This window comes from Caloenas nicobarica, chromosome 1 (assembly GCF_036013445.1).
Source record: "Caloenas nicobarica isolate bCalNic1 chromosome 1, bCalNic1.hap1, whole genome shotgun sequence".
In the NCBI taxonomy this organism is placed as follows: domain Eukaryota; kingdom Metazoa; phylum Chordata; class Aves; order Columbiformes; family Columbidae; genus Caloenas; species Caloenas nicobarica.
The window spans coordinates 68,627,290-68,641,551 of record NC_088245.1 but is presented as its reverse complement, the minus strand read 5'-3'; the positions used below and the strand labels follow the sequence as shown (position 1 = coordinate 68,641,551).

At 48.6% G+C, this 14,262-nt stretch overlaps 1 protein-coding gene across 1 annotated transcript in view; it reads left to right on the top strand.

Annotated features, from left to right (window-relative positions):
• The first annotated feature begins 2,729 nt into the window (after positions 1-2,729).
• The window catches only part of OVCH1 (ovochymase 1), a 44,964-nt gene continuing 33,431 nt past the window's right edge, over positions 2,730-14,262 (top strand). The window contains 14 exon segments of the mRNA XM_065633955.1: positions 2,730-2,844; positions 3,767-3,885; positions 4,866-4,979; positions 7,382-7,532; positions 9,043-9,105; positions 9,108-9,143; positions 10,109-10,132; positions 10,135-10,191; positions 10,194-10,255; positions 11,711-11,884; positions 13,039-13,098; positions 13,100-13,161; positions 13,799-13,891; positions 13,893-13,924. Coding sequence (XP_065490027.1) covers positions 2,730-2,844; positions 3,767-3,885; positions 4,866-4,979; positions 7,382-7,532; positions 9,043-9,105; positions 9,108-9,143; positions 10,109-10,132; positions 10,135-10,191; positions 10,194-10,255; positions 11,711-11,884; positions 13,039-13,098; positions 13,100-13,161; positions 13,799-13,891; positions 13,893-13,924 — 1,162 coding nt within the window.

Here is a 14,262-nt window from a genome sequence, read left to right as displayed (position 1 = left end):
TCCATGCTTTAGTTGCTCTTGCCGTGTGTGGATATAGCAGCTTTCACTGTAAAAAAGGTTAATTCTCATCCTTATGGCAGCTACTTAAGCCTCTCTGTAAACCCCATGAATTGCTTCACAGATGGAGAGCTGCTAGAGGTGTCCAGTTCTCTTGGTGTCCTCTGGGAAGGAAAAGGCAAACACACCACATTCCTTATAAACACGTCCCTCCCGGCTGGCCTGGGTGAGGACAGACCACAGAGAAAGGAACTTGGCTGGACTCGCCCTTGCCTGTGATAACCTTCCGCTGCAATAAGATGATCCCCCTGTACTCAGCACTGGTGAGGCCTCACCTCAAATCCTGTGTTCAGTTGTGGGCCCCTCACTACAAGAAAGACATTGAGGTGCTGGAGAGAGTGCAGAGAAGAGCAATGAAGCTGGTGAAGAGTCTGGAGCACAAGCCTGATGAGGAGCGGCTGAGGGAACTGGGGCTGTTCAGCCTGGAGAAAAGGAGGCTGAGGGGAGACCTGATCACTGTCTGCAACTACCTGAAAGGACGTTGTAGCGTGGAGGGTGTTGGTCTCCCAAGTAGCAAGTGATAGAATGAGAGGAAATGGCCTCAAAGTGTTCCAGGGGAGGTTTAGATTGGATGTTAGGGAAAATTTCTTCATGGAAAGGGTTGTGAAGCACTGGAACAGTGGTTGAGTCACCATTCCTGGAGGTGTTTAAAAAAAAAAACACTGAGATGAGGTTCTGAGGGACATAGTTTAGTGCCAGTGTTAGGTTAATGGTTGGACTTGATGATCTTGAGGGTCTCTTCCATCCAAAATGATTCTATGATTTGTTTCAAAAGAAGATTTGTTTCAGACCACAGAGGTTGAGGCAGCTCAGGACTGGTGGCAATGGTGAGGGGAAAATGTTAGCTCCTGCTGCTGTCCCTGTGCATAGCAGGCAGAAAACTATAAATAGGAGAGACCAGGAAGCTGGTGATCCCCAGCAAGATATGGCTGGAGAGCCTCCAAACACACCTGATTTGCAGCCCTGCAGCCTCACCTGCCAAAACTGATTGGCCCCCTCATCTATTAAAGGGACTCGTTAGATCAGATGGGGGAGGTTTGTTTCTCTTGTGTGTAGCCTGGCTCAGGTTTGGCTTGAGCACTGGGTACTTTCCCTGGACCATGGCGGGAGTAGGGCTCCTTGTGCTGCTGGTGTCCCTTGTTGTTCTATGTGGTAAGTCCTGTGTGTGGATTGTGGGGTAAGGGCTGTGGGGTGATGTGTCCCAGTGTGGGGGTTACAGCAGTGAGCACTGGCTTTATCTGCTCTTTTTAGGGTACCAAACAGGTGAATATAAACAGTCAGTTTTCAAACATTGTACTGGTGCTTGGTGTGCTTATTCCTGGTGGGTGATTTTTGGGCTGCCCCTACTGAAACCCTTTCTTAGTCTCTCCATCTAGGTGCTGTTTGCCCACAGCTCTCTCCTGGCTGCTATGGCAAGAGAGCAATTCCCCATGCAGGCTGCTCAGCTGCTGTGTGGTCCCTTGGCTGTGCAAGAAAGAGCAATGGCTTGGTCCCATTGAGCTGCTGACTGGTGATCCTAGGGCAATCAGCTCAGAAAAGCTTCTAGGAGAGCAATGAATGGTAGCATGTTCTCAAAATCTTTCTTATGCATCCTCCTGCAGTGGCAAACATATTTATAACTCCCATTCTGGCCTGCTACCACATCCATGTAAAAATGTATTTCCTAGGGATGCTTATAGATAAGAGAAGGGAATTGTAATGGAACTAGTGCTAAAAAGATCTGCCCACCTGGGGCTAGAGATGGGATAACCACCTAACTGCCATCCCTCCCATCCTGCTTCAATATGGTGTGGTCCTGCTGTTGCTAATGCTATTCCTCTCCCCACCTAAGGGAATGGTGTTTTCTCCATCATTTACCTCCCTGATGAAGTCTATTTATTTTCTACTTCACTAGTAGTCTTGCTGCTATAGCAATAATCACCACAGTGTCTTCTTGGAAAAGCTGGTCAGCAGGAAGGGCTAAGGAGAGCTTGGTCCAGGTCAATGGCTTGGAAAATTGTGCCTGATTTCATGACTGAGCTTTCTGCAGCAGTCAAACATTTCGAGGCCAGAGAGTGTCCTGGGAGTATGATGAAATGCTATTAAAAAAGGGAAGGAGAGAGAGGCTGGGCTGAATGGGACAGCAAAAAGCTCAGCCTCTCTACAGCCAGGAGTGCTTCAGGAGTTGTGCAAGGAGCCCCACAACTTGTGGGGTGAGTCCCACCTGTAGCTGCTGAGGTCTTGGGGTGGTTGGCCATCTGGGTAGAGGAGAAAGACATGGGCTCCTCAGTTCACTGATACTTGAGTAAGATGGTGTCAGGGATTGGTGGGCTTTCTAATGCCTGCCAATCTGATGGGCAGGTTAAGCAAGTAGCATTGCCTTCAAGCCTACACAGAGGACACAGGACCCAAAGTTAAGGAGAGGTCTGGAGGGGTGGTGTTGTGATAGTTGGTAATGTTTTGGATCCAGATTCAGTCTTCTGGTGACTCCATTGAGTTATTCCAGGCTCCCGCCTGGACAAATACAGTGTGAGGACCTCCTGAATCATGAGCATTATATTGCTTACATTTGCATGGCTGGGAACTGAACTCTTATCCCAGCCTTGGCTTGAGAGAGGCAGGGGACCCCTCCTATTGACATGGAAACACACTGGGCAGGAGTGATTAACAAAGTGATTTTAGCTGGTGCAGACATGGGCCAGCTGAAGGGTGTGGAGGAAGAGCTGCTGTCCTCTTCCCAGCAAAGGAGCCAGAATCTTGATGTTATCCCTCTCCTGAAACCACCCAGCCTGGAGAAGCAGACCTCTGGTATGAGCAGTTGCAATCGGTTCCTTTTCCTTGTGTCCCAAGTATTTGAGATTGTCCCTCCTGTGTGATCTTTGCTGTGATGATCACATTTTGGAGCTGCCCCAGGGGAGCAGCAGACCCCTTCCTTTCCCCCCTCCCCAGCATGTGGTCCGGCAGGCCTGTCAGTGAGTGCATCGCTCCCTGCTGGGTGAGGGCTCAGGGGGGTTTTCCCTGAGAACATAAATGTGATGGCTACAAATTTGTCTGAAACTGCACAATTCAATGAAGCATCTAAAATTTAACCAAAGCCAGCCATTCCTGTCTGGACCCTAATCTAAGTCAAAAGACCCTGTGCTTATTGTCCACTTTTTAAAGGCACAATTGTTGCCAAAAGTAATGTGAGAAAGCTCTGTCTCCTTGCTGTCTGTTTCGGACCAAAGCCAAGAGTGCTGGGCCAGCTCAGTTCAGAGACAAGGTCTTTCATGATGACTTTACTTTCTCAGGTTAAATTCCCCAGGAAACTTAAGGTACAGAAGCTTTGAAATAATAAACTTTGAATAAAGTGAGGTGGCATCATTGAAACCTGTTGTACTTGTTACTTAATTTTTATAAGTGCCAGTTGCATTTCATTAAGAATAATTAGGCTACTGGATGAAATCTACATTTGTTTTTTTATGACTGTGCACACACACCATGAAAGTACCTCACAGGAGACCTCAGCTTTGCATACATGAGCTTCTTATCAAGAAATGCAATTTCTATGCATTTGCATTTATTTCCATATAATTGCCTTCAGGTTGGAGCTCAGGCTGGAGCCAGGAAAGCTGTGACACCTGGGGTTCGTCCCATTAATTCCCTCCATGCCAGAAGAGCCTGAGGTGATGAATTTGAGCATGTGGGGGATTGTCTCACTGTGAAACACTCCTGTTCGTCTTCTGTGTAGATCTGAAGCGTAGAGTTCATCCCATCAACCTGAAGAGCACAGAGGATACTCTGCCACTGGGATTCTTCTCTCAAATCCTTGGTGGGAGAGAGTAGGTGCCTGGAGGGCAGCCCTGGCAGGTCTGTGTTGCAGTGTGCTGTCTTCCTCATGGAAAGGTGGAGGAAAGACAGCAGCATCTCTCTTTCCTCCTCAAGCCATAGAATTGTAGAATCATTTGGGTTGAAAGAGACCCTCAAAAGTCATTGAGTCCAATCATTAACCTAGCACTGGCACTAAACCATGTCCCTAAGAAATCATTGAATGCTGCTCAATTAAGAGTGGAAGTTGGACTAGAAGTCTTTCTTGCCCAGCTTCCCAGGCTGATTCCCTTTCCAAAGTAGGAGGGAATGAGCTGATCTAATAGTGCAGATGAGATGTCTGGCTACTGTGAGCTAATGCAGCTGTAGAGTTTTTGTGGTGTGCACCAGCTGATGATTTGCTGGGTTTTATGATGTAGCAAGAAGCTGCAGAGGAAAGTTGCCTTGCCTGGTGGTTTGTGTTCACATAAAGAAAAGCACAAAGCAATGACTGCGGGAAGAAATTAGACCTGAGCAGGACATGGTTTTATTTAGAAAAGTACTACTTGTTTGCACGTGTGCCAAACAGTATTTGCCACCTCCCTCTCCCCAAAACCCAGTCCCTGAACACACATCAGCTTGAAAATGTATGCAGATAGTAGTTTAGAAGGGCAGGAAGGCAAAGGAGGGGGTGGTGCAGGAGGAGGGTAGGGTGCTGGGGTTGGGGGATGGATCCTCTGGACTTCTGACTGGCATCAAGCCTTGGAAGCTCAGGAAGAGGGGTGAGAAGGCTGTCCATTCCCCTCTGTTTTGGCATGCTCCAGAGTCTCAATCCTCTCATGCTGCACTGCAGGTGAAGGTGGTTGCTAAGGGTCATCAATGCCTTGGAAATTACTCCTCTGGGCTCCAGGCAGCTGGGCATCCCACACAAACACTGGGAGGAAAAAGTTGTTTTCTAGGCTGGGCTGATCTTTTCTATTTCACATTGTGGGAGGCAACAGGACTCTCCTCATCTCAAAACATACCCGAGCCTTTCTTTGAAGGTGTCCCTCAGACTGGGCTGTTTCCATTTCTGTGGTGGTAGTTTGGTCTGAGAAGATGTGATTATTACCACCACTTAGTGCATGGTCAGCCTGACCTCCTCACTTGCTCTTGATGTCTCTTGAAGCAGAAGTTGTTCTTAGGATGTGGGGAGCTCCTGAGCCCGGGTATGTGGTCCTCAGTCAGAGAGGGAAATCTTCCCCGTGGGACTGAGTGCTCTGCCACTATCAGATCTGCCAGAGGTCCTCGAGCAACTGGTGCACCCTCCAGCATGCTGCTTGCTCCTGCTGGGTCTCTGCATGGTTCTCCCTGAAGCCTGGGGAGAGAGGGGTCCCCTGCACAGGGACATTGTGAATCAAATTCAAATGTCCTGTTCAGTGTCCAGACCAGAGAAGCATTTCTGAGGCAGAAGGAGAAGCACTGCAGCTTCCTAGTGAAAGCAGCCTTGGCAGCTGTCCCATTACTCCTGGCAGTCACATTGGCTTCTGCACTTTTAATGCAAGACCAGCTTTACAGGTCACGCTACAGACCTCCTAATGGGCAGGGACAATGATATAAGTGGCCCCTTTGCCAGCCCTTTTATAATCCATTATAATGTAATTGCAGACCAGTCAGCTTCACATCTGTTTCTTGCTCAACTTGAGCATTGCTTTTGAGGACTGATGTTGAATAATGATGAAGTCGCTATAGTACAAAAATTTCAATGTGCAAGAATAACCTTGATAACAAGGCACCTCCTTGATTGTTCAGTACAAAACTAGCTGATGCTGTTGCTCTCCAGTGTTATGCTGCCAATGCTGTTCCTACGTTCCCATTGCTACAGCATTTGCATTCCCAGATGATCCCAGGGTCAGATGTTGCTGGGAAGTATGGGAACTTTGCAGTTCTAATAAACAGCCTCCTGGGTTTAATGCTGAGCTGTGCTATTAGTGGGTCTGTTACCTATGGCTGGAATTGATTAGAAAATGGGAGGAATGGTTTTCCTGGGAGTGTGTGTGGGGGGGAATATACGTTAATTTACTAAAAAGCATTGAACCCCCCCCATATCTCGAATCAAAATGTGCAAGGCCACACTTCAGGGCAGGCAGCTGTAATAAATTGTGTGCCTACCAGCCCCCTCAAACCAGGCTGTGCGGACTTGTCGCCTCTGAAGTCTTCATGGGTGGAATAATGTGGTGGTAATTCAGAGCAGTCAGATTTTCATGAAGGGATGCAATCCCATGGAGGTTAGAAGGGCTTGAGGACAGGGATTGAAAAAAAAAAAATAATTAAAAAGAAACCTATGAAACTACTAGAAATCAGTGATAAATAGGCTTCAAAGCTCTTGTCTGAGCACGAGGGTTTCTTGGGCTCTCAAGTGAACATAGTTTGGAGAGAAAAGGCAGTTGTTTCAGGTCTGAGTTTTGTCCTGTTTTGGTAATAGCTCAGGCAGACCTTTAGTCAGGCCTAATTGCAAAGGTCTTGAGATGAGGTCGCTGCTGTGTTGTACCCTGTGCTGTGAGAGTTGGTAAGGGCAAATGCCGACAGCCAAAGCAGATGAGTCGTGTGGCTCCTATGGGCATCTCTTGCAGTGCCTGGTACTGGGCAGATCGATGAACCCTGTTCATGCCTCCCATTGAGTGCAAAACTGTCCCACCCTGCACCCAACGCGATTGCTGAGTCCCCAGAGGAGATTAAACTCCTTTGCTAAATATCTGGTTGGCTAAAGATGGGGTCTACTGCCAATCTATTTATTGGGTAACTATTCTCATAGCATAGCTATCTACCCAATTGGTAAAAGAAATACTGAATGGTGTTTTGACTCTGCTGGACCAAATTGCTCTAAATTTAACTGTGGCATTATATTGCTTATAAAATATGCAGAAAAACCATAATGGGCATACACTCATCTAGTGTTAATTTAAAATACATGTAGCTGCCTACAATTATCATAAAGCTGTCAGATGTAGGACTCTGCTCATCTCCTAAACGTGCTGATAACAAAATTAGAAAGGAAGATTTATGGGGCCAAAATGACTTGGCAATCAGTTCCCATTGCTTTTAAGGCTGTTTATGTGCCTTTTAGAATCCTAGACTGCAGTTAACAGGGGCTGAACTTGATGTTTCAAGGCCAAAACCAGCACAGAGGTTCTGTGAGTCCCAAGGCAAAAAGATAAACTGTCCTTTTCCCTCCACAGAGCTGGCAGCAAAGAAATCTGCTGGCACATCCCCTGGCCTCCTGGCAGCTCGCTGCTGCTCAGGTATGAACAGTGGTTTGACGGATAGCAGATGAAACAAGAAACCTATTTATCAATTTAAAAGTAAGTCCAGCTTTTCCAGCTGGAGGTCAGGGAATCCTCTGTGATGCTACTAATGTGGCATCAGCCCTGCTGAAAGTCCTGTTACCAAAAGCCAGCCCCAGCTCCAAGGGCAGGAGCACGTTGTGAGTTTTCAGGCTCAGTATCAGAGTTTGCTTTGTGGTGGCAGCCTCTTCCCTCATCACCCTGGCACTGGTTTTTCCACCAGGAAACTCCTGGAGAGCCTGGTGGTGACAGTGGAGGAGTGTCACCTCCGGTGGGCTGGCAGGCAGGAGCAGAACATCCCTGTCTTGTGTGTCATTACCCAGCCCACGTTCAACTAGCTGCACTACATGGTCTGTGATGTGGCCCTGCAGCACCCAGCCCAGTACGGTAAGTGGGAACCCAAGGGCTGGAGGTGAGCTGCTGCTGCTGCGGGAAGGTGCTTTACACAGGCAAAGTCCTCATCTGATGCACTGGTTTGGAAAAAAACATCCCTCTTCCTTCCCTTCCTATGCTCTCGATGCTAGAGAAATATTCCCTCAGTTATGCCTTTAATTCTTATTGAAGTAACACAATCGGGTTAATTCTCATCCTAGGCTTTGATTAGTTGTCCCAGAAGTTTATCCCTCGGTCAGGGCCTGTGTTCTGGGTAAGCCCATGTTTACTTTGTGCACCAGATTCCTGTGTGCTTTGTGTTCCCCTCACACAAACAGTACCAGCACGGTTCCCTTTGGCCCCGCTGCGCTAACGTGAGCTCTTGGCTAGCTGCTGGAAAGCCGTGGGCTTCCTCTTGGCTGCAACCCTGGACCATTAGCTAGCTGCGGCCGCAAGGGTCCTGCCCACTCAGGAGCTGGATTAAAACCTGCTCACTCCAAGCACTTCTGTGGGCAAAGGCAAAGCCTCTGGAAGCAATTTTAGGGTGTCGGAGGTAGGGAAGTGGCACAAGTCTCTAACTGCTTAGGCTTTTCAAAGGCAATTCCCTGAGTTATACGGAGCTCCGATGGGTTACAGCCAGCTGGCTGTGACTGACTGCGACCATCAGATGGCAGATCAGCCAACATAAAATAACCTTCTGTCACTGTCATGTCTCACATCACTGGCTCAGATGTTGATAGCCTTACTGTTTGCCCATGATGGCAGGAATAAAGGAAATAAGACCCAAGAAATGTTCATTTTGGGGCTCAAACATCCTGCCAGGCAGCATGAGGAAAGCTGCTTGAGGGCTGCCTGTGTGCTGTACTCTGTGGCTAAACAGACATACCTCTGGGCATGAACTAGGCTTGACAGCATCCGAGCCATATGGACAACCCTTGAGGAAACTACAGGGGTCCCTGACCAGCCCTTCTGAAGGCTCAGAACTGCCAATGCCCCATCAGGGCAGGCAAGGAGAACTGTCATCCATTTTTCTCCCAATATGAAGAAAAACCCAAGCAGTAAGAATCTGAATTGAACTGTGCTGAGTTTTCTGTGTCCTGCATAACTTCTCTGATCTGATCAGTGCTGGTCTTTGGGGACAATGGCGTGAAGAGTTTCCCAAGCACTGGCCAGTTTCCATGCTGTATGAAATCGGTAAAAAGGTAACTTGCTTTCCTTTTGTGGTCCCTGTCATGCTGTTCCCTCTTGTTTTGTCCCCTTTCCAAGTATCCTTCTGCTTAAGTTAACAAAGCTAACAACCTTCATGATCTCTCTCTCTCTGAATTTGCCTCGTGTAAATTCAATTACATGTGACTAACTTCAATGTGTATTCCCATTTTGTACATACCTACATATGTCTGTGGTATTTTGGGAAGGGGAGAAATGGAACAGTGTGACTTGAAGGATGCTGTTTGTGCCTGTAAATCAGATGTGCTCCTGGAAGGACGGGGTTCAGGTGCCCATTTATACATCCTTTCCTCTGCAGGGGACAAGATTCGGTCCACCTGCCTCATCCAGAAGGATGAAGACTTCCAGGCTGGGACACTGTGTGTGGCTGGGGCAAGGTGTCTGAGGGTGAGCCAGATGGTAGGGTCTTCTGGTCACAGTTGCAGGAATAAAGAGTGGAAAGGAGACACTTTATTTTCAGAAATAGAAATGCCAAGAGAAGGTGACTTCTGCCAGATGGAAAATTCAGGTACCTCTTTGCTCATCAGGTCTTCTCTGCCTGTCAGAGGACCGGCCCCTGTAGGGATGTGCAGGTCAGCATTTTCCTGCAGTGTGGGACCTTGGAGAACATTAGGAAAGGTTGCACTTTGCAGAACTGCTGTGCATATTCATGCATGCATATCAGAGCCTCTCAGAAGCAGAGCTGTCCTTATAAGATTTCACAAAAGTGAGAATAGTTCCCTTGCATGTAAAAATGTATATTTTTTTTTATACTCCTCTAGATATCAGAAATTTGTTCCCTCGGAGGAATTGCACTTGCTTGAGTTTGATGGATTTTAAAGGAGACGGGAATGTCTGTGAATGTTGCTTTTTATTTTCACATTCCCAGTGGTTTGGGGCTCATCCACAGCAGAGGAGACAGAGGAGACTTGCCTGTCCCCCACTCCCCAGCAGCCCTCCCAGGAGAGAGCATGCCTGTCTCCCAGCCAGGGCTGATCTCTCACACTAGCAGCTCGCTGAAGGCTTTGTCCTGGCCCCTGAAAGTCTCCAGCCCTGTAGCAGGAGAATGCTTGGGAGAAGAAAGCGATGTCCGTTGTCCAACCAGCAGAGGCATGACCTGCTCTGACCTTGTTTAGCGGCACTTCTCTCTGCACTGGCTGAGGGCAGACCAATGCGTTACCTGACTAGCTGGGTGCCTGTGCTTGGTGATCCCAAACTGCCTCAAAACCAGGTGGGCAAATGGTGTGGGACCCTCCCGGTCACTCATGCTGGGATGTTGGGGAAGGGGTGGATGTGGGTCCCAGGAGTTGGAGCTGCTGGCTACTATTTGGTTGGAGGGCTGAGCTGTCTTGCAGACGCTGGATGTGGCCTGACTGCCCCCACAGCAACTGGGGCACTGGCTCCTGTCTGTAGGAGCTGGAGCTGCCCCTCACCTACAGCCAGACCTTCAGCGTGCTGCTGAGAGGCATCAACCTGCTGCTGGTGTGGAGCCCCATGCTGGTTTTCCTGACGGTGGGAGGGACACGTGTGAGGTAACAGCTTGTCTGCCCTGGCTCCCACTGGGCAGCAGGCTAGTCATGTCCATCTGCAAACCTTCTTCTCTCCTGGGGAGAAAGGGAAGCAGCAGTGCTGACAGTGCTGTCAGCACTTCACTGAGCAAGGGCTTTACAAGGAGCTTCAGGATAACAAAGGCAAGGAGAAGTCTTTTGTGGGTGGGAGTATGGATGTGGGCAGGAGACTGGAGCATGACTGCCCCTTTGTCTAGACCTGTCCTGGTCACTGCTAACAGCAGGACTTCCATCTCTGCATGCAGGTGCTACTGCCTTCGCTGAAACCAGGAGATACTTTCAGTGGTGGGACTTCAGGCAATAGGCAAGGAAGCCTGGCATGGGCAATGCTACCAGGAGGTTGGAAAGAAGGCAGTTCCCACCTCTCCCTCAGTGTCCCCTTACACACACTCGAGCCTTCTGATATAGCTTTGCTCAGCCCCACTGGGCGATGGGCTGCAATAGAGGAGATTGGTCAGTGCCAGACTCTCCTGTGCTGGTCCTAACAATGTGAGTTAGTCCAGCAGAGGGTTACAAAGATGATTAGGGGATTGGAGCATCTTTTTTACAAGGAAAGGCTGAGAGTGCTGGATCTGTATAGCCTAGAGAACAGAAGATTGGAAGGGATCTTATAAATTCTTGTAAGCATCTTAAGGGCGGATGTCAAGAGGATGGGACTAGACTCTTTTCAGTGATGCCAAACAACAGGTTAAGGGGCAATGGGCGCAAACTGAAATGCAGGAAGTTCCTTCTGAATATTCGGAGAAACTTCTTTACTTTGAGGGTGCCAGAGCACTGGAACAGGCTGCCCAGAGATGTTGTGGAGTGTCCTTCTCTGGAGACATTCAAAACTTTCCTGGACACATTCCTGTGCCGCACACTCTAGGTGAACCTGCTTTAGAGGGTGGGTTGGACTAGATGATCTCCAGAGGTCCCTTCCATCCCCAACCGTTCTGTGATTCTGTGAGTGGGGCCACTCTTGCCCTGCCCTAGGGAAAGCTGCTGACCAGGCTCTCACTAGTCCCCTTGGGGTGTACTTACAGGAATATTTTTTAGCCAAACAGTAGCTTGGGAAGCTCCTTGCCCTTTGTCATACCTTGTGTGAACATTTTCAAAGCAGTTCTGCACCTGTTAGTGAAATAGCTTTCATTTTTACATTTTTCATGGAAAAGGGGGGTTTGTGTATGGGGAAGGGCAGCGTGCCAAACTGCAAAGCAGATCAGGAGAGTGAAACAACAAAGCTTAGATTGATGCATTTTAGATTAAAGAAGCACAGCTGAACGAGCAGGGACAGTGCCAGGGCCCTGTGACTGGGGAGAAGCAAGCAAGGTTGTGCTGGCTTCTGCGTTTAAAGCTGGTCTGTCATGCAGCACTGCCAAAGGTCAATGCCGCTGGTACAGGAACAAATGGCACCTTTCCCCTTGGACAGGCTGGGGACAGGGTGACTCCAGAGCTCCCCTTGCATGTCTGAGCACCTGGACTCCGACTGGTGTGGTGTCCTGGGAGGTTGGTTGTGCCAGAGGATGGGATACCCTCAAGGGAAGCACCACGGCCCAGGGCTCTCCAGGCATCTTCTCCTGGGTGGCTGCATTCATGGACTTCATTGCCCAGCCTGTGGCACCAGGTAGGTGTGAGTACTGGGAGGCTTTTTCCTCGCCTGTCTGTTCAGAGCTGTAGGGACCCAAATTGCCCTGCTATTGCTGCCTCCCTCCACTCCACCCACAGCAGTTCTGTATAATTCCCAGCTGCTGCATCAGCAGCAAGGTATATCATCTTTAATTTGGGATGGCAAAACCAAAGCTTCAAAGGCATAAATCTTCCTTCAGAAACCCTGTTATAGTAGCAGGTCTGACCCATGCATTCTCTGAAGGAGAAGCAAAAGGCTACTCAAGCTGCCCCCTCTCTGGCTGAATGCAGCCCTTCCAGCTTGATGAGGTGTCCCTCGAGTGCTACATAGCAGCCCTGCTCTAATAAAAGCTTGCTTTGAGCGCTTGCCAGCTTGCAATGGCTGTTGTGCTCCTGAAACAGCATGTGGGATTGATCGGGGGTTATCTCCTCATCAAATACAACTTTGAATGTGAATGGGAAGAGGGGCACTGTATTAAGTGCCGTGGTTTTAGTGGCTTATCAGAAGTGCCTTTTATAGGTAGGCACAGGTCTAGTGACTCCCCGATGGCCACTTGTATTTTTCTCTACGGATGATTACAGGGCTAATACAAGTTATTAAAGAGATAGTGTTATTCCTGTCATAGCCACCAAAGCTGAAGCATTGGTATTAACTAATACCCAACCTATTATGGCTTTGCTAGGGATCCTTAATGATCATGCTTTCAAAGGGGAACGGTCTGCAGCTAAGAAGATGCCTCTTAATTGGGAAAAGTAACTGCAAGGAGCAGAAGCCACATGGCTACAAAGTGGGTGCGTTACCCTTTGCAAAGCAGAGCTATTGAGATTCGTGCAGACCAAATGCCCATAGAAGATGAAGGAGAGGCAAACATAAGAGTGGCGCTTCATTAAAACTGAGCTGGGAGTAGCCATGTCAGGTCTTAGCAGGCTGAATGAATGCAAGCCCCTATGTTGGTGGGACAGGTCCCAAAAGTTGGGGGATTTTTAAGTAGGACTTTGGGAAAGAAATAATGTGCTCTCAACCAAGGCTTCTCTCAGCCACGTTAAGCACTTTGTGTTTGAAACAACTGCAATGCTGTTGCCCATGCCTTGACTGACAGTGCTTGTACTGAGATATCCCGTACAGCTCCGTTCTCTCCCAGGCTGCTGTGCCAAGCCCTCTCCCTGCACCAGCAGAGCGCAGTTCCCAAGGTGTCCTTGTTCTTTGGAGAAAGTGGCCATATTCAGTACACCCAGGCTTTGGAGGATGACTACTTTGACAACAGGTAACTGATGTAGTAGCCAAATTGCTGGGTCTTCCTTGGGGCACCCACCCAAGTGTTTCCCAGGGCTCCAGCCTGTGCTGCTCCCAGCAGTGTCTGTATGATGGGGGTTGTGTGTTTCCTGCAATTAAAATCCCCAGCTACACTTGCTGTGCAGGATAACGCTGCGGGGGAAGGAAGACACAGTCTATTCATTATACAGATTATGTATGAGCCACGCTCACAAAATGGCTGTAGCTGGCTAGAGATCTGTTCTACCCTTTATCCTTTGGTCTGGCCATACCAGTGTCACCTGGCACAAAGAAGCTTTCAGCCCCTGAGAGAGGCAGGGGAATGTGATGGACTGGGCCGGCAGTGTTAGTCACACAGCACAAAGCTGTCACAGCTCTAAGGTAGCATCAGTCCCCACCTAGTGCTGAGCAAATTCACAGCAGTCCTTGGTTTTGGTAATTCTTCTCAGTTGGCTTATGCCAAGGTGGAAGACAATAAAATATACCAGGTGGAGCTGGTGATGTCAGTTGTCAGCTCCTGGTGTGTCCTTGCAGGAAAGCAGTCACTGGAGCCTCCCAGCCCATGGTGGGGCAGACAAGGGCTAAGCTCAGCCATGCAGATACATGCCTTTGCTATTGCTTGCTTCTAGCCTGTGCACCTGGAATACAACAGTGCCAGAGGACAAAATCATCTTGATATGCTTCACCAAATTATATGTGGAGTACCCAGTTGGATGTGACTGTGTCCCTCTATTCAAATAGAAGAAAGCTGATCAGTAAGTCTGTGTGCCCTGGAGTGAGGGCTACTGGGTATAACTTCTTGTAACTCATTGTCACAAAAACCCCAACAAATCTAGCTGGCTTCTGAAAAGCCTTTTATATTTTGCACTATGAATCTGAAGAGCTAGAGACAACACCCAAATGGGGCAGGGCAGGTGGGACTGAGGCATGTGCTCCTGTTTGTGCTGGCAGCTAGTGCAGTGTGGTGGGTGTCTCAAAAATGTCTTTCAGTCATACATAATCCTGTGCCCTCTCTGCCTTGTCTCCAATATTACTTATTTTATGGACCCTGGGTATCAGAAGAGACAGAGTGCTTAGCCTTGCTTAGCTGGTG